General features: G+C 40.3%; 3 protein-coding genes across 3 annotated transcripts; 1 reads left to right on the forward strand and 2 right to left on the reverse strand.

Moving 5' to 3' along the window:
* Positions 1 to 1,293: 1,293 nt before the first annotated feature.
* Positions 1,294 to 6,591, reverse strand: LOC131792313 (C-reactive protein-like). Its single transcript, XM_066166218.1, has 5 exons — positions 6,237 to 6,591; positions 4,671 to 4,791; positions 4,172 to 4,303; positions 2,848 to 3,085; positions 1,294 to 1,890 (listed from the first exon to the last, which is right to left on the reverse strand). Exons 1-5 carry the CDS (start codon positions 6,588 to 6,590, stop codon positions 1,509 to 1,511), a joined length of 1,227 nt encoding a protein of 408 aa, XP_066022315.1. The 5' UTR covers position 6,591; the 3' UTR covers positions 1,294 to 1,508.
* Positions 6,592 to 8,703: 2,112 nt separating this feature from the next.
* Positions 8,704 to 15,044, reverse strand: LOC131792314 (sushi, von Willebrand factor type A, EGF and pentraxin domain-containing protein 1-like). The gene is made up of 5 exons (XM_059109692.2): positions 14,691 to 15,044; positions 12,917 to 13,037; positions 12,418 to 12,549; positions 10,708 to 10,945; positions 8,704 to 9,589 (listed from the first exon to the last, which is right to left on the reverse strand). The coding sequence occupies exons 1-5, from the start codon at positions 15,042 to 15,044 to the stop codon at positions 9,208 to 9,210; spliced, it is 1,227 nt and encodes a 408-aa protein (XP_058965675.2). The 3' UTR covers positions 8,704 to 9,207.
* A 1,651-nt stretch (positions 15,045 to 16,695) lies between these two features.
* LOC136280310 (uncharacterized) lies at positions 16,696 to 17,960 on the forward strand. The gene is made up of 2 exons (XM_066165322.1): positions 16,696 to 17,209; positions 17,395 to 17,960. The coding sequence occupies exons 1-2, from the start codon at positions 16,696 to 16,698 to the stop codon at positions 17,958 to 17,960; spliced, it is 1,080 nt and encodes a 359-aa protein (XP_066021419.1).
* Positions 17,961 to 19,912: the final 1,952 nt, after the last annotated feature.

Consider the following 19,912-nt stretch of genomic DNA (forward strand, 5'->3'; position numbering starts at 1 on the left):
AGCGCTTTTCGCATTTTTCTCTCTAAAAATAAAAAAAGAAGAAAAATCCTCCTCGGTTTTAGTCATAAGGGAGCAGATGACACAATTTCAGACCTGGTTGACGAGGAACTAAGGGAGCACTTACAAGAACAAGAACTGGGTATGAGTTTTTCAGGCTCCTCACGCCTTCCTCGGCCAATATGGCGGCTAAAATTTATGTCTTTTGTAAAGTAGGACGGCCGTGTCCAAGATCAGATTTTCCAATGACCCAGCTCAACTTGCCTTGTTCCCTTTTTCCCAGGCTCTCCCTATGAAGCTCAAAAGAGAATGGGTGGCAGCCATCTCGAAACCTATTGGGAAGGGGGTTTGTGGGGAATGGCGCCCAGAGATCATCCAAGTATTATACTCACATAATTGCTCGTTTCTAGGAGAACTTATAGTAACTAGCATCCACGTGAATCCTGCTCAAAATTTTGAAGCCAAAAAAATGCAACATTGTAGACCAGCAGGAAATTATTGCAGCCATTGAAACTTCAAATACAAAGACGAGCACTGTATAATATAATTTAAAGAAAAACACAATGCAGAAAGAACTTGACCAGTTTCCAGCCGACTAATCAGTCAGCGTTCGGCCAATAACGCTTATGTCGTGTGCTGTGCGTTAAGAATATCCGGTACGCTATTCATTAACTAAGTATGAAAATTCCAAAAGTAACTTTGATTATCTGAAAATTGAACTATGATAGTAATGTGCACAAACAGGAAGCGCAAACCGTGTGAGTGAACATCGATCGCTTTGAAAGAAGAGACGAACACAAACAGGTCTTATGACGCTTTGTTTTCCTTAAATAGTTCAGTCATATTACACAATATAAATTCTACTTAATATATACATGTTTCGCTCAGTTCATTTACCCCCCACTTTTTCGTTTCCTCCAACAAAATTTAAGGCTGGGTTTTGAGCTTTTCTTTAAAGGTTAAGTTAAGGGAAAATACAGTGGCGCAATATAACTCTGGAGGGGGGCATGCAACTATCCAAGATTTCACCTAAGGCAGAAATGTTTTTCATCCTCTCTTTTTCCGCCGCCTTCGATTGCCTCGTGCAACGAAATCAATGAGAAAGGGTCACAACTTGTGTCATGTGGTTCAGAGATCTTGTTTTGGTGATTAACATCATGATATTCGTGCAAGCTTAGCTTAAACGTTTCCGTGACTAATAACTGAATGATACTCGCTACTTCAGTCCTGAACTTTGGCGTTTTATCAACAGTAGCGAGTGACTACCGAGCAACCTTAAGGCTATCAAATCATAAATACAAGGACGCAATCTATCAAACAGTCTACTGAACTGGGTAAAAGGGCTGTCATCTGTGTAATATCAATAATAATACGAGTGGTCAAAGCTATTTAACATGTACGTAGATATTGATCAGTGTTTAAGGTGTTCCTTCCTCGAGGAAGCCGGGATCTCCTTCTGTGATAAACAGTTCGTCGTAAACAAGATGGTGGTGTTCAAAATCCTATCACTTTTAGGGCTCGACTATTACCACACTAGTAACGTTTCCTTTGAACTGTAACCACCAGAGAACAAGGCCTGCTTTTGCGATGTCACAGTTTGCCGTCTGAGCTGCAATTTCATCCCCCGAAAGGACCCTGCTCCAAAGATTGACTTCAGTTACCTCACCCGGCCCAAAGCTATCTTTGATTTCAAAGCCCCCTCCGACTTTATCTTGGTCTTGTCCAATGACAACTGTTCCGCCAGCTGGTATCTGATGATTTTTTTTGAAGTCAGTTCCATTGCTTTTAAGTTGTCCATCCAGATAAAGCTGCCAGTCACCTTTGGTGTTTTTCCAGGCAACACAAACGTGATGCCACATGGTATCATTAATTTTGACTCCGCTGTCTATATCACTTAGAAAATGAACATAACAATTAAAACTATGTTAGAAACTCGTTTCTTGACTGATTGCGGTGATATTCAATGTGGCATCAAGATTGGTTGTTCACCTTTATTTGTACTGTTTCGGCCTTCTGGGCCTCATCACTGCTATGAACTATACATATACATATATATATATATATATATATATATATATATATATATATACATATACATAGTGCTACATATAGAATTGGAATGCGTGTTGACAACGTTGTGTGAGCTGCTGGAATGGGAGATATATTTTAAGAGCGTCACTTATTTATTTTATTCGAAAAGAGAAAGACTCCGTTTTTTCGGGAATTCATTGTGCATTTTTTCTTGCTCACGGAAATTCTCGAACTCCATGCACTCAATTTTCAACACGCCATAGCACTTAATTTTGTCACAATGATTAAACCACTAGACTCGTTTAATTATTTATTTTTAAGTCGCTTGGGAACAAAAACAAGAGAACGTGGTTGTTAACAATGCCAAATACCATCGTAAGCCTCGATAATACTCCGCTGGGAGCACTTTAACCTATTGCGGGAACTGGCATATTATTTTTTTGAGGTGAGCCAAGGTAAGTGTGAATCTCGCGTGAAGCTCAAAAAATTCATCTTCATGTCCCTTTCTCGCGCGTAATTCGCCATTCATTCCGGTATATTTTACTTCTCTTCTATCTTGTTCTATTGCGTTATTGTGTTGTGTTCTTGGGTGAAAGAGTTTATTCTCGCAGTGCTTCACTCCACCCAGGAGTATTACGGCACATTGTCGGGGAAACCGAATAAAATGCTGAGATTGCAATAGATTAACATCCCATACAGTGGGGAGTATTGACACTCCTACGAGTCGCTTTATTCTAAGAAAACCGGTATACGGTTTGGCTGGATGGGCCACTTGACTCGAGTACAGACTATTTCTATTGTGTTTGTCATATCACTTACTCGTTTCCTAAGGTGTCTATAGAAATCCTAATTCCTGGGGAAAGCAGACAAACGTAGAAGGCATTCCCAAAAAGTGCTCCAGTAGTCGCATAACTGTAAAGGCACTGTTCATTACTCAAATTTGTATCCTTCATTTTGGCAAAAAGGCACATAGTAAATTCTGAGAGATTAGACGAGGTGGCGTTTGTTATGCTGGCGTAACTCTTGTTGGTAGGCTGTCCAAAGACCATACGGTAAGCTGTAGGAAACAAGTTAACTCCAGTTTCATTGAAATAGCAAAGCAACTCTTAAATTGGATGCATCTTACGACGAAATTTCCGGATTAATCTTGTTTCAGGGATGACTTTCTATTTCATGTCTGCTACCGGATCACGTACGTAATTAATAAACATTAAGTGCAAAGGGTTCTGTCTAAAAGAAAAACTCTTTACGAAATAAATAGGCCAGAGATTTCCGAATGAGAGGATTATTTAGCCTGGAGGGGACATACAAAAATAATCCTTACGGTTGTTGCAACAGATACATAGAGTTAAGATTGTCTTTGTTTTCGAAAAATCTTGCCTTGGCTTCCGCATGGATACCACACACGCCAGAGAGAAAGATACAAATATATACCTTGAGCGCTCTGAGATGTCAAAGGTAGCTTGTAGTGTTCACCTATAGATGGGTGAGCTTGTTTGAAATTATTCTGACTTCTTAAGCGAAAAAACGACGTATAAACTTTTCACTACTATTTAAAATCCAACAGTCACTTTCTACTTCTTTTACCCTTTAACCCCTAAGAGTGACTAGCATCTAATTACTCCCAACAATGTCAACGCTGAATCAAACATTAAGGTCAGGAGAATAAAGGAAATGATCACCAATCAAAGAGGCTTTTGATCGGTATAAAGAACAGTATGGAGAATATACATACTGATGTTATGGTGTAAAGAGTTAAAAGGCGATAGATTGGATCAATATAAGTATGTGAAAAACCGTGCACCTACCCCTCCCCTAACCCAACATTAGCCTTAACTTGTTATCAATTGACGATTGTTGGGTTAGGGGAGGGGTAGGAGCGCAGTTTAGATACTGATATTGATCCAATAAGTTTACAGCGTCCTGTCGCTAACGATTATCAGTTGTAGAAAGTTTTTATGAGAAACCGTAATCAAAATAAAACATTGGCGTGGTCTTTCTTCAAGAATGTTAATTAATGTCTCATCTAAAACTCTCTAAAATGTTGAATGGTCATCCCCATCTCCACAAGAACTTCTCTTTGGAAAATGAAGCTTGTGCTTTCAGAATACGTCATCAAAATACGATACACTTCTCTACAAACCTGATGAACAAGACAGGCCTTCAATCTTTTCACACTGCGTCCCGTGAAATCCTGGTGCACAGCTACAGTTATATCCATTGAGTTCGTCTGTGCAAGTTCCATTGTTTTTGCAGGGATGGCTGTCACAGGTAACTTTTTGCGAATACAAGACAACATTTCAAAAGAGTTGTTGTCAATAAAAAGAAGTTACATCATAGAGCGACTGACCTACCGATCTTCAAACCACATATAATTAAGTTGGTCTGGCTCATAAAGCTTTTGAATCGAAGTAAATCTCCTTAAGCATGTGCGTTACACAAGCAAAACAATGTCAAATTTTTTAAGGAAAAGATCTCATCAAAATAGCGTTCGAACGAAGTTTGTTTGCTTGTTTGCAGAAAACCGTCTCGCTACATTCTTTCAATTGTCGCACATAAACGCAACAGGAAAACTGCTCTGAAGCTTTTCTCGACAGGCAATTCATTACAACTTCATTCTAATTTACAAATTTGTTTCTTACACAGATCAGCACAAGTTTCTCCGGTCCAAGGGGGCTTGCATTCGCATGAATAAGTTTGCTTTTTCTCGTCATAAAAACACACACCACCATTTAAACAGGTGCTGGCTGCTAGTCGGCAATCCTAAATAGAAAGAGTAGCCGATGGAATAATGAGAAGAATATAAATAAATACACATGAATATGCTTCAAAATTGTTTCACTTTCCTTCTGATGGATAAAAACAATTGGCTGGAAAATAGTCACGCTCTCAACTACGGTTTTTTTGTTATCTCCTAGATCCAGCTCCAACAACCGGGTGGGTATCAAGCCTACCCTATCGCCAAATTTAACGAAACAATTTATCTGTCCTTGCCAATTCTTCAACAAACTTCTAAAAAAAATTTACAAGGTGGTAATGCGTTTATAGGCAAAAACAACGGAAAAAAAACACTGGCTGCCTAAAAGTTTTGCTTTTAACTACGCATTTAGTCAACATATACAAGTACATGTATTGACTTCTGCCAAACGAAGTCAAGGCATGTCATTTTATTAATGGTCTAGCTTCTATAAACTTCAGTTAAAAACTACTACATATTCAAACACAATAACATGCGATTCACTGCAACCCCAAGCTTTTACTTACGGTGGAGTTATTGCACTTTTTTGTGATGCAAATGAGAAACAAACAAGAGCCCACCAGCCGTTTGGGGACGGCATATAATTTCAAATATCTCGATCAAAACATGGTGTTTCTAAATTACTACATTTGCTGGAAAAGGATTTCATTTAAAAGGGAATAAAAGAAAGTGTATGTGCCATTTCCAAAACTTGCTTCTGCTGGCAAGCATCAGTTCTAGTTTTTTTGTTCTTTACAAAAATTTGCATAATTAGTGAATGGTTTCTTTAAGGTGCATAACATTTGCAGTTGATTTTACCTATCACCAAACGCCCGATGGAATATTTTTCTTCATCTCTTCTTGTTATTATTGTCCTTAGTTAGTTAAAGGAGAAGTATTTTTCCGTTTTCATGAAAAAGAACTTCTAACTTTCATGCTAAACCGGTAATCGATGAATGCTATCACCAAAGGTCTCAAACGTCGGCGGGGAAACAAAATATTTGTTTGGTGCAACCAGCTTGTTTTTGCGGCTCACGAACTGCATGAGGTGGGTGGATCTTTTCACAGAAAAGGGGGTTAACGAACAACTAAAACAAAGGGTTGAAAATTATTCCGGGTATAGAAATAACAACGGTTATTCTTACTAGTTCTCTTTGGTCGTTATGCAGGTTGTGTGTCTGGTACTACAGCTCGGCGTAAAAATTCAGTTTTCAATCATCTTTGGATTTTAGTTTTTTTATTCATAATTTTATTGAATTCTGGAGCTCTCCGAAAAAAAAGATCGCACTGAAGACCTCTGCCTAATTAAGGGTTTATTTTCCTGAAGTAAGGGAAGAGTTAAACTGTAAAAATGAAAACTTGCTTAATTACAAGACTTTTCAAAATAAACGAATTGGTGACTAACCTGCAGATGATTAAACTCGGTATCACTGAATACATTGAAAACGATCAAAACATTGCAATTATTTACCTTAATAAGTGTTGAGAAAATGACTTCCGCCTCGAACTGTAAATGTGCGTTTTCTTTGATAACGTCGTGCTTGTTTAGTTCACAAGTTCCTTTGCCATCAGACTTGGAAGTTTGAGGAGTAAGTTTGAAGTTTGTTGAAGTACACCAGGCGTTTTTCAAACAAGACTGACTACACCAAATTTGACTGGTCGACTTAAACCGTTTCACGACAAAACCTTTAAGCCGCTTATTTGTCAACGTTGTGAAATATGTTGATCGAGAAAGGGCAGACGATTCTACTCCTGCGTGGAAAACTGCGCAGAGTAATATAACTCCTCGAAAGAAGACAAAGAGGGAAGTGTTTTCAAGTCCCATCGCGAAAATTGTCATTACAGAATAAGTCTGTTTACTGTCTTCCCCGATGTCTTTAAAGATGTACCCCACGCAATCCGAATCTTGATTGGTCAACTTCAGCGTAATTTAGGCAATAAAACTCGGATGCCTAACAGAAAAGATTATACATGATAACCAGCTGAATGACAGGCCGCATAACAGAAAGTCAAAATGGACAAAACTTTGCATTTGAAATTTGCATTCGTGCTATAACTTTGCGCTCGTGTTACATGAAAAATACACTCGTTTTCGACCAATCGGACGCACGTGACTTTTTGATGTATATTAATACATATTAAATTCAAAACGAAATGATTCAGTCGCGTGAATCACTAGAATTGTAAAGTCAAGTCTGGAAGCCTAAACAACACCAAATCATTTAAAGCTCTGACAAATTTTTCTTGGAACTATTTTCAAATTATCGACTGACATTACAAATCGGCTTCATGAAAACCTGAAGATTAATATGATCATCCAATTATTCAAATTATTTACCTAGCGAGATCAAAATTAGAGAAGGGACTTGCTTAAAGTGAGCTCGTATTCCATAGGCCACACCTCCCATGACAAATGCACCACTTTAACCGACACTGAAATTGGTAATTTTAAGGAATACACCACACTTCGTGACAAGCAAACAAAAAGAAAACAGAATTTCTGACAATATGCCATCTTCTAAACGGAAACTAGACACGTGAATTCATCATCATGCGGTAAAATGGTAAAGTATTGGATAATTGATCATGAATATTTCTCGTTGAATACACAGCTCCCTCAAAATTTTAGTGCAAATAATGTAAAAAAATTGCTATCCAAAGGTAGGGGGTCTCAACTGTCAGTGAAAGAATAGAACTTGGCCGGGGGCGATAAAGACGCTTTTAAACTTGAGAAAATTAAAAGGTGGCGGCATCGAGGATCTGTCAATGGCAAACAGAAGCATATAACTTAAGTTATATGCTAAGTTATATGCCTGCGTGAAAAATGATTACATTGTTAAAACAACAGCGCTAAAGAAGCCTTTTTTGATGCATTTGAATGTTTCCAGGCCATCATTTTCGTTAGGGACCTTAGTAGCTCTCGGCCTCTCTAATTTGTTTCCCAAGCGCTTTTCGCATTTTTCTCTCTAAAAATAAGAAAAAAAGAAAATCCTCCTGGATTTTAGTCACAAGGGAGGAGATGATACATTTTTTAGACCTGGTCGACAAGGAAGTAAGGGAGCACTTACAAGAACGAGAACTGGGTATGAGTTTTTCATGCTCCTCACGCCTTCCTCGGCCAATATGGCGGCTAAAATTTATGTCTTTTGTAAAGTAGGACGGCCATGTCTAATGACTTAGGTCAACTCGTCTTGTTCCCTTTTTCCCAGGTTCTCCCTATGAAGCTTAAAAGAGAGTGGACGGTAGCCATCTCGAAACCTACTGAGAAGGGGTTTGTGGGGAATGGTGCCCAAGGATCATCCAAGCATTTTACACACATAACTGCTCGTTTCCAGGAGAACTTATAGTAACTAGCATCCACGTCACGTTCTTGATCAAAATTTTGAAGCCAAAAAAATACAACATTGTAGATCGGCAGGAAATTATTGCAACCACTGAAACTTCAAATACAAAGAAGAGCTCTGTAAAATTATAATTTAAAGACAAAACGCAAAGCAGAAAGAATTCGACCAATTTCCAGCCAACTAATTAGTCAGAGTTCGGCTAATAACGCTTATATCGTGTTCTGTGCGTTAAAAATATCCGGTACGCTATCCGTTAATGAAGTGTAAATATTCCAAAAGTAACTTTGATTATCTGAACATCGAACTATTATAGTAGTGTGTACAAACAGGAAGCACAAGCCGTAAGAGTGAACATCGATCGCTTTGAAGGAAGAGACGAACACGAACAGGTCTTATGACGCTTTGTTTTCATTAAATAGTTCAGTCATATTACACAATATAAATTCTACTTTATATTTACATATTTCGCTCAGTTCATTTACCCTCCACTTTTTCGTTTCCTCCAACAAAATTTAAGGCTAGGTTTTGAGCTTCTCTTTAAAGGTTAAGTTAAGGGAAAATACTCTGGCGCAATATGACTCTGGAGGGGGGAATGCGACTATCCAAGATTTCACCCAAAGCAGCAATTTTTTTATCCTCTCTTTTTCCTCCGCCTTCGATTGCCTCGTGCAACAAAATCAACGAGAAAGGGACACAACTTGTGTCCTGTGGTTCAGAGATCTTGTTTTGGTGATTAAGATCATGATGTTCGTGAAAACTTAGCTTAGACGTTTTGTGACTAATAACTGAATGATACTCGCTACTTCGGTCCTGAACTTTGGCGGTTTATCACAGTAACGAGCGACTACACAGCAACCTTAAGGTTATTAAATCATAAACAGAAGAGCACAATCTATCAAACACTCTACTGAACAGGGTAAAAGGGCTGTCATCTGTGTAATAACAATTGTTGGACTCCATAATACGAGTGGCCAAAGCTATTTAGCATGTATGTGGATACTGATCAGTGTTTAGGTGTTCCTTGATCGAGGAAGGATCTCCTTCTGTGATAAACATTTCGTCGTAAACAAGATGGGGGTGATGAAAATCCTATCACTTTTAAGGCTCGACTATTTTCACACCAGTAACGTTTCCTTTAAATTGTCCCCACCAGAGAACAAGGCCTGCTTGTGCGATGTCACAGTTTGCCTTCTGAGTTGCAATTTCATCCCCTGAAAGGACTCTGCTCCAAAGATTGACTTCTGTTACCTCACCCGGCCCAAAGCTATCTTCGATACCAAAGCCCCCTCCTACTTTATCTTGGTCTTGTCCAATGACAACTGTTCCGCCGGCTGGTATCTGATGATCTTTTTTCAAGTCTGTTCCAGAGATTTGAAGTTGTCCATCCAGATAAAGCTGCCAGTAGCCTTTGGTGTTTTTCCAGGTAACGCAAATGTGATGCCACGTGGTATCATTAATTTTGACTCTGGCGTCTGTATCACTTAGAAAATGAACATAAACAATTAAAACTATGTTAGAAACTCGTTTCTTGACTGATTGCGGTCCAATTCAATGTGGCATCAGGATTGGTTGTTCACCCTTATTTGAACTGTTTCGACTTTCTGGGCCTCATCAGTGCAATGCTAATGTTAGGAAGGAGGTGTAAGCATTTAGCTACCCCGAATGATACCACAATTGTGGTATCATCCAACCCATGTCAGAAGACTTGTGAGAATGCACAATGGCGAGACATGACTCCTCCTAAATAGAGTGCTCAATTTGGACATAAAATAAATAAATGACACTCTTGATATATCTCCCATTCCAGCAGCTCACACGACGTTGTAAACATGCATTCCAATTCTATATGTAGCACTATATGCATGTTTACAACGTCGTGTGAGCTGCTGGAATGGGAGATATATTACGAGTATCATTTATTTATTTTATTCGAAAAGAGAAAGACTCCGTTTTTGCGGGAATTCACTGTGCAATTTTTCTTGCTCACGGAAATTCTCAAACTCCATACACTCAACTTTCAACACGCCATAGCACTTAATTTTGTCATTAACAATGATTTAACCACTAGACTCGTTTAATTATTTATTTTTAAGTCGCTTGGGAACAAAAACAAGTTAACTTTGTTGCTAACCACGCCAAAACCATCAGAAGCCTCGCTAATACTCCGCTGGGAGCACTTCAGCCCATTGCGGGAACAGGCATATTATTTTTTTAACGTGAGCCAAAGTAAGTGTGAATCTCGCGTGAAGGAAGGAGCTCAAAGAATTCATCTTCACTTCCCTATCTCGCGCGTAATTCGCCGTTCATTCCAGTATATTTTTAATTCTCCTCTATCTTGTTCTAGTGCGTTATTGTGTTGTGTTCTTGGGCGACAGACTTTATTCTTATAGTGCTTCACTCCACCCAGGAGTATTACGGCACACTGTCGGGGAAACCGAATGAAATGCTGAAATTGCAACAGATAAACATCCCATCCAAGGGGAAGTATTAATACTCCTACTGGTCGCTTTATTTAAAAAAAATCGGTATACGGTTTGGTTGGATGGGCCATTTGACTCGAGTACATACTATTTCTATCGTGTTTGTCACATCACTTACTCATTTTCCGAGGCGTCTATAGAGATCCTAATTCCTGGGAAAAACAGACAAACGTAGAAGGCATTCCCATAACGTGCTCCAATAGTCGCATAACTGTAGAGGCACTGGCTACCAATCAAATTTGTATCCTTCATTTTGACAAAAAGGCACATAGTAAATTCCGAGAGACTAGACGAGGTGGCGTTTGTTATGCTGGCGTAACTCTTTATGCTAGGCTGTCCAAAGACCATTCGGTAAGCTGTAGGAAACAACAAAACACAATCTTCTTTACTCCAGTTTCACTGAAATGACAAAGCGACTCTTAAATTGGATGAATCTCACTGCGAAATTTCCGGATTAGTCTTGTTTCAGAAATTATTTTATATCTCATGTCCGCTACCGGATCACGTACGTAACTGATAAACACTAAGTGCAAAGGGTTCTGTGTAAAAAAACAACTCTTTACGAAATAAATAGGCCAGAGAATTCCGAATGAGAGGATTATTCAGCCAGGAGGGGACATACAAAAGTAATCCTAACGGTTATTGCAACAGATCCCCAGAGTAAAGAATGTCTTTGTTTTTTGAAAAATCTTGCTTTGGCTTCCACATGGCTACCACGCACACCAGAGAGAAAGATCCAAAAAAAAGTACCTTGAGCGCTCTGAGATGTCAAAGCTAGCTTGTCGTGTTCTCCTAAATAGGTGTCTGAGCTGGTTTGAAATTATTCTAACCGCTTGAGCGAAAAAAAAAAAACCTATAAAAAGGTATAAACTTTTCACTACTATTTAAAATCCAACAGTTACTTTCTACTTCTTTTGCCCTTTAACCCCTAAGAGTGACTAGCATATAATTTCTCCCTACAATGTCAGCGCTGAATCAAACATTAAGATCAGGAGAATAAAGGAAATGATCACCAATCAAAGAGGCTTTTGATCAGTTAACAAATTCTCCTCGTCAGCACCTTAGGAAATGTATAAAGAGCAGTATGGAGCATATGGATACTGATGTTATGTTATGATGTAAAGAGTTAAAAAGCGATAGATTGGATTAATATAAGCATGTTAGCCACTGCGCAGTTACCCCTCCCCTGACCCAACATTAACCTTAAGTTGTTATCAATTGACGATTGTTGGGTCAGGGGAGGGGTAGGAGCGCAATTACTCAGATACTGACATTGATCCAATAAGTTTACAGCGTCCTGTCGCTGACGATTATTAGTTGCGGAAAGTTTTTATGGGAAACCGTTATCAAAATAAAACATTGGCGTGGTCTGTCTTCAAGAACCTTAATTAATGTCTCATCTAAAACTCTCTAAAATGTTGAATGGTCATCCCCATCTCCACGAAAAAGTAAAAAAAAGTAAAGCCTTTATACAGGCCCAAATGGCCCGTGGGGCCGGTGCTTAACTCAGGTTTCCTTAACATGAAGCGGCTAGGAGTATTGCTACTCCCCCCCGGATGGGATGCTAGTCCATCACAGGGTTACCCCCAGCACATTTGCTGGTACCATTTGTACACCTGGGTAAAGAGAAGCACTGTGAGAGTAAAGTGTCTTGCCTAAGAACACAACACAATGACCCCGGCCAGGGCTCGAACCCGGACCATTCGATACGGAGTCGAGCGCACTAACCATGAAGCCACCGCGCCTCCACGAGAGTCCTCTTAAATTGGAGAAGGAAGCTTGCGCTCTCAGAATATGTCATCAAAATACGATGCACGTCTCTACAAACCTGATGAACAAGACAGGCCTTCAATCTTTTCACACTGCGTCCCGTAAAATCCTGGTGCACAGCTGCAGTTATATTCATTGACTCCGTCTGTACAAGTTCCATTGTTTTTGCAGGGATGGCTGTCACAGGTAACTTTTTGGGAGTACAAGACAACATTTCAAAAGAGTTGTTGTCAATAAAAAGAAGTTACATCATAGAGCGACTGAACTAACGATCTTCAAACCATATATAATTAAGTTGGTCTAGCTAATAACGCTTTTGAATCGAAGTAAATCTCTTAAAGCATGTGCGTCACAAAAGCAAGACAATGCAAAATTAAAATTTTTAAGGAAAATATCTGATCAAAAAAAGCGTTCGAACGAGGTTTGTTTGCTGGTTTGCAGAAGCTGTCTCGCTAAACTTTTTTGTCACACATAAATTCAACAGGAAAACTGCTCTCAAGCTTTTCTCGACAGGTACACATTACAGCTTCATTCTACTTTACGAAGTTGTTTCTTACACAGATCAGCACAAGTTTCTCCGGTCCAAGGGGGCTTGCATTCGCATGAATAAGTTTGCTTTTTCTTGTCATAAAAACACACACCACCATTTAAACAGGTGCTGGCTGCCAGTCGGCAATCCTAAATAGAAAGAGTAGCCGATGGAATAATGAGAAGAATATAAATAAACATAAATATGCTGCAAAATTATTTCACTTTCCTACTGATGGATAACAACAATTCGCTGGAAAATAGTCACGCTCTCACCTACGGCGTTTTTTCTATCTCCTACATCCAGCTCCAACAACCGGGTAGGTATCAAGCCAACCCTATCGCCAAATTGAACTAAACAATTTATCTGTCCTCAGCAATTGTTCAACAAACTTCCAGAACATGATTTACAAAGTGGTAATGCTTAGGCAAAATCACTGGGGTAAACGTTTATTGACACTAACAACGAAAAAAAACACTTAACTATTATTATTAGCATTTCAAAGTGCTAGGGAAATTTGATTGTTTAGTCTTTGAAATACTGTTCATCAAGAATCTCAAGCCTAATTTAAATATCCAGACGGAATCCATACGTGCCAAACTTTTTGTTTAATTACTGTTTAGCCAATGTCGAAACGTCGTCGTTTTTTAGCAATCTTAAAATGTTTTTCAGAAATGTTTTATCGCAATCATTTAGTCAAATGTTTTTCTAAATCACTTCTTCTTTGTATCAAAAAAACACTGGCTGCCTAAAGATTTTGTTTTTAACTATGCATTTAGTCAACATCTACAAGTACATGTATTGGCAGAATTTCAAACGAATTCAAGGTGTTATTTTATTAATGGTCTAGCTTCTATAAACTTTAGTTCAAAACTATTACATATTCAAAGACAGTAATATGCGATTCGCAACAACCTCAAGCTTACTTACGGTGGAATTACTGCACTTTTTTGTAATGCAAATGAAAAAAAAACCGGCAGCCATTAACGGCTGCGGTCGGCATATAATTTCAAATATCTCGATCAAACAATGATGTTTCTAAATTCCTACATTTGCTGAAAAACGAGTTCATATAAAAGGGAATAAAAGAAAGCGTATGCACCATTTCCAAAACTTGCTTCTGTTGGCAAGCATCAGTTCTAGTTTTATGTTATTTACAAAAATTTGCACAATTAGTTAATGGTTTTCTTTCAAGTGCATACATTTGCATAGAAATTGGTGATTTTACCAATTACTAAACGCCCAATGAAATATATTTTTTTTGTCTCTCTTTTTTATAATTGTCCTTGTTTAGTTAAAGGAGAAGCATCTTTTTCCGTTTTCGTGAAAAAAAAACTTCTAACCCTCATGCTAAACTGGTTATCGATGAATGCTATCATGAAAGGTCTCAAAAGTCGGCGGCGTAACAAAAGTTTGTTTGTTGCCTCCAGCTTTTGTTTCTATGGCTCACGAACTGCATGATGGGGGATGGATCTTTTCACAGAAAAGAGGGCTAACGGACAACTAAAAATAAGGGTTGAAAATTATGGGTATACAAAAAACAACGGTTATTCTTTCTAGTGCTCTTTGGTCGTTATACAGGTTGCGTGTCTATAATTTTATTAATTCTGGAGCTCTCCGAAAAAGAAGGATAGCACTAAAGACCTTAGCCTAATTAAGGGGATTTTTCCTGAAGTAAGGAAGGAGTAAAACTGTGGAAATGAAAACTTGCTTGATTACAAGACTTAAAATATACGAATTTGATGATTAAACTTGGAATTGCTGAATACATTGAAAATGATCCAAACCCTGCAATTATTTACCTTGATAAGTGTTGAGAAAATGGCTCCCGCCTGGAACTGTAAATGTGCATTTTCTTTGATAACGTCGTGCTTGTTTAGTTCACAAGTTCCTTTGCCATCAGACTTGGAAGTTTGAGGAGCAGGTTTGAAGTTTGTTGAAGTACACCAGGCGTTTTTCAAACAAGACTGACTACACCAAACTAAACTAGGGGACTCAAACCGTTTAACAACGAAACCTTTAAGCTGCTTATTTGTCAACGTTGTGAAATACGCTGATCGAGAAAGAGCAGACGATTCTACTCCTGCGTGGAAAACCGCGCAGAGTGATATAACTCCTCGAAAGAAGACAAAGAGGAGAGTGTTTTCAAGTCCCATCGCCAAAAATGTCATCACATAATGAGTGTTTACTGTCTTTCCCGATGTCCTTAGGGATGTACCCCACGAAATCCGAATTTTGATTGGCCAACTTCAGCGTAATTTAGGCAATAATACTCGGATGCCTAACAGAAAGGAGTATACATGATAACCAGCTGAATGACAGTGTGGTTTAAAGTTTCAAATGCATTATGCACAGGTAATAACATGATTTCGAGCAAAATTTTGTGTTGATAAGCACGAGTAAATTTTCAAAGTCGACAAAATTGCATGAGCCCCTTGGTCGAGTGCGATTTGTAGTCTGGAAAATTTATAAGTGCTTATTTACACCAAATTGCACGAGAAATCATTTTGTTGCTTGTTAATAATTAACATGAAAAACTTATCACAGAAAGTCAAAACGGACAAAACTTTGCAGCGCGTGCATGCTGTTTGTAATTTGCACTCGTGCTACAACTTTGCACTCGTGTTAGTATAGGTAATCACATGATTTCGAGTGCAATTTGGAATAAATAAGCACGAGTAAATTTTTTCAAAGACTAATAAAATTGCACGAGCCCGTAGGGTGTGTGCAATTTGTGGTCTTTGAAAAATTTAACGAGTGCTTATCTATTCCAAATTGCACGAGAAAAATCATGTGATTACGTATTAATAACATACATGAAAAAAGTACGAGATAGCTTAACATAATTATGCAGAAGCAGAGCGTGCCTATCAAATGAAAAAATAATTTATTCAAACCTGTGCATTCGGTAAAAACAACCGCGCACGATCAAAACAGTAATAAACAATAATATTCACACCTTTAAGGCGCAAAAAGGTTCAAAGTCCGGATAAACGGTTCAAGGAATTGTTCAGTCTGTATCACTTTTGATGGAATGGAATCGTCTCGAAATCGTCGTTTGCGAGGCTTAACCATGTTTGTTTTTGATTTCGGCGTAAAATCGCTCGAGCAAAGTGTTAAGCTGGATCGGCTCGTAATTTTGATTTCCCTGGCAATTCCAACTCTAAACACCACTTTTCCCAAATCAACAACCAAAAAGCAGTGTTTCTACAGTGTTTTCGTTGTTCGAGCTTTTTTTTCAGCTGCTGTATTGACAGACAGTCCGACAGAAAAACAGGAGTGGAGCCCCGTAAGGCAGTTTTGACGCTATATCATTTACTGGCAACTCCTGCAGTCGACCTGGTCCCGAACGTACTGGCCCTGCCTTTCCTTCGGACTCTACCAACAAGACCGAGAGGGGGATTCTGGGAATTGGGCAAACCAGTATCTCCATATCAACCGCCCAGGCAAGCGCATGGAGAGGCAACTTCAGCATGCCCTACGGCTTCGCCAGGCATGGGAACAAATCGGGGAGTGGCAGTTACCGGTTCTAAGTCATGGCTTGATTGGCATAGAGCCAGACGCCAGGGGCCATTCCTGACAGTGGGAGGGGCTTTTTAGCCCCATTGGATAGCTACCGCCCGCTTAAACTGGGCAGCCCTCAGTCAATAAGGTGCTTTCCCGCCACTACCCGCCTGTCTTGCTGGGGTGAGCAGGACTTAAGTCTGGAAACAGTCTGACAAGTGGGCTGCGACTTATTCACCTAAGAATCAAGGATCTATTAGAAGAAGACCAGCTCTTACACTTGGGAGTTGGAACGTCCGAACGATGCTGACCGGACTTAGCAAGGACATACGCGACATTAATGGGGCACGCAAAACAGCTGTCATCAGCAGAGAATTGGTTAGGCTCAAAGTTGATATCGCTGCTTTACAGGAAACGCGCATAGCTGGTTGCGGAAGCCTAACGGAAAAGGAATACACATTTTTCTGGCAGGGTAGAGATGAAGATGAGCCTAGAGTACGTGGAGTTGGTTTTGCTGTTAGCAACAAGCTAGTACAGATGGTGGAACCAGGCTCAACCAAGTCTGAGCGCATCATGCACATAAAACTCAATACCGATCTAGGTCTCACCAACTTGTTTTCTGTCTACGCTCCAACCCTGACTTCGAGTACCGATGCTATCAAACATATCCCAAACAACGAAGTGCTGATTCTCCTCGGCGATTTCAACGCTAGAGTGGGCAACGATCAAGGCTCCTGGCCTGATTGCCTTGGTCACTTTGGTGTTGGCAAATGCAATGGTCAACGCCTCCTGGAGCTTTGCACCTATCATCACCTCTGTATTACAAACACATTCTTTGGCGTGAAGCTGCACCATAGGTTCTCGTGGATGCACCCCAGATCTAAAAACTGGCACCAAGTCGACCTCATCATCTCAAGACGGGAACACCTTAATAACATTCGTACTACAAGGGCATACCACAGTGCTGATTGTGACTCTGATCACTCCCTTGTCTGCACGAAGTCCAGTTACGTCCAAAGAAGTTCCATCGCGTCAAACAATCTGCTACACTTCGCATTAATGCTCCTGCCACCGCCATCCCTGAAAATGTCTCAATTTTCAACGACATCCTGAGCTCGAAACTCGGAGACTGCCTGGAGCTTAACACAGAGGACCACTGGAGCCATATCAAGGACACCACCCTTGCTGCAGCATTAAAGGCCTTTGGCAAGAATGTACGCAAAAGCCAGGATTGGTTCAATGCAAACATCGCGACTCTTCAGCCGCTCATCGAAGCAAAGAGGAATGCCCTGCAGAACTACCAGCGTAATCCATCATCTAGCTCTTCGGAAGCACTTCGGGAGGCCAGGCGTCGTGCGAATGTGAAATGTAAGATCTGTGCTAACAACTTTTGGATGAATCTCTGTGCTGAAATCCAGTCAGCTGCTGACACTGGAAATTCTAGGGGCATGTTTGAGGGTATCAAGAAGGCGATTGGACCTACACAGTCCAAGTCCTCACCACTCAAAACATCAATTGGTGAAATCATTACTGATAAATCAAGACTGATGGAGTGCTGGGTGGAATAGTATAGCGAGCTCTATAGTAGATCGAGCTCTGTCTTACCCTCTGTCCTTGACTGCATTGAAAGGCTTCCCATCATGTTTGAACTAGATGAGCCCCCCACCAAGGAAGATCTCTCAAAGGTAATCAGTCACATATTGTCTGGAAAGGCCCCTGGGCTTGATGGTATCCCGGCTGAAGTCTTCAAATGCAGTGGAAACCAACTGCTCGACAATCTCCACCAGCTACTCTGCAAATGCTGGGAAGAGGGATACGTTCCCCAGAAGATGAGGGATTCTATTCTCTCAACCCTATACAAGAACAAAGGAGACCGCAGTGATCGTAACAATTACCGTGGCATCTCACTTCTGTGCATTACTGGAAAGCTGTTTGCCCGAGTAGCATTATACCGCCTTCAAAAGATTGCTCAAAGGGTGTACCCTGAATCCCAGTGTGGTTTCCGCTCTAATCGGTCGACTGTGGACATGATTTTATCTTTGAGACAGCTCCAGGAGAAGTGCAAAGAGCAACAACAGCCACTCTACATTGCATTCATCGACTTGACAAAGGCGTTTGACCTTGTTAGTAGAGACGGCCTTTTCAAGATTCTGCCCTTACTTGGCTGTCCTCCTAAACTCCTGAGCTTCATCAAATCGTTCCATGATGGGTCTCGGGGTACAGTGCAGTATGACGGAAACAGGTCTGAGGCATTCGATATAAACAGCGGCGTAAAACAAGGATGTGTGCTAGCCCCAACTTTCTTCAACATCTTCTTTCCAGTTCTTCTGAATCATGCTTTCAAGTCCTTTGAAGAAGGCATCCTGATACGATCTCGTTCTGATGGTAAACTCTTTAACCCTGCGCGCCTTAGAGCCAAGACCAAAGTGCACAAGGTAGCCATCCGTGACCTTCTCTTTGCCGATGATATTGCCCTCGTTGCTCACAGCGCTGAAAAACTCCAACTCCTCCTCAATCAGTTTTCTGACGCATGTGAGGCCTTCAGACTTATAATCAGCCTGAAGAAGACGAAAGTCATGTGCCAGGACAATGCAGCCACGCCTGCCGTAACAATCAAAGATTACACCTTGGAAGCCGTCACACAGTTTACCTATCTCGGCTCCACCACCTCCAACAACAACTGCCTTGAAGTGGAGATTGGAAAGAGAATTGGCAAGGCTGCAACCAACATGGCTAAGCTGTCTTCCCGTGTCTGGGAGAACAAGAAGCTAACTACCCAAACTAAAGTTGCAGTGTATCGTGCCTGCATCGTGAGCACCTTATTGTTTGGTAGCGAGTCTTGGACTACCTACGCTAGTCAGGAGAAGCGCTTGAACATCTTCCATATCAGATGTCTTCGCCACATCCTCTCCATCTCATGGACAGATAAGGTCTCTAACAATGAGGTACTAGCAAGAGCCAATATCCCCTCGATGTTCACCCTGCTAAGACAGCGCAGATTGAGGTGGCTCGGTCATGTGTACCGGATGGAGGATGGGCGAATCCCTAAGGATCTGCTGTATGGCGAGTTGGAATCCGGTTCGAGGCCTATTGACAGACCTAAGCTGCGTTTCAAGGACGTATGCAAGCGAGATATGCTCGCCACTGGCCTGCCAACAGATAACTGGGAGCTACATGCTGCAGATCGGAGTGATTGGAGGTCTGTGTGCAGCCACGAGAGAAAGTGTTTGTCGCAATTGCGCTATTCATGGACATGGTCCGACGACTGCCTACTACTACTATTAATACATAAAAAAATGCACTCGTTTTCGGCCAATCAGACGCGCGTGACTTTTTAATGTATATTTATACATATCAAATTCAAAATGAAATGATTCACTCACTAGAATTGTAAAGTCAAGTGTGGAAGCCTAAACAACACTAAATCATTTAAAGCTTCGACAAATTTTTGTTGGAACTCTTTTCAAATTAATGACGGACACTGTACAAATCGGCTTCATTAAAACCTGAATATTAATAT

Source organism: Pocillopora verrucosa, chromosome 4, assembly GCF_036669915.1.
Source record: "Pocillopora verrucosa isolate sample1 chromosome 4, ASM3666991v2, whole genome shotgun sequence".
Classification (NCBI taxonomy): domain Eukaryota; kingdom Metazoa; phylum Cnidaria; class Anthozoa; order Scleractinia; family Pocilloporidae; genus Pocillopora; species Pocillopora verrucosa.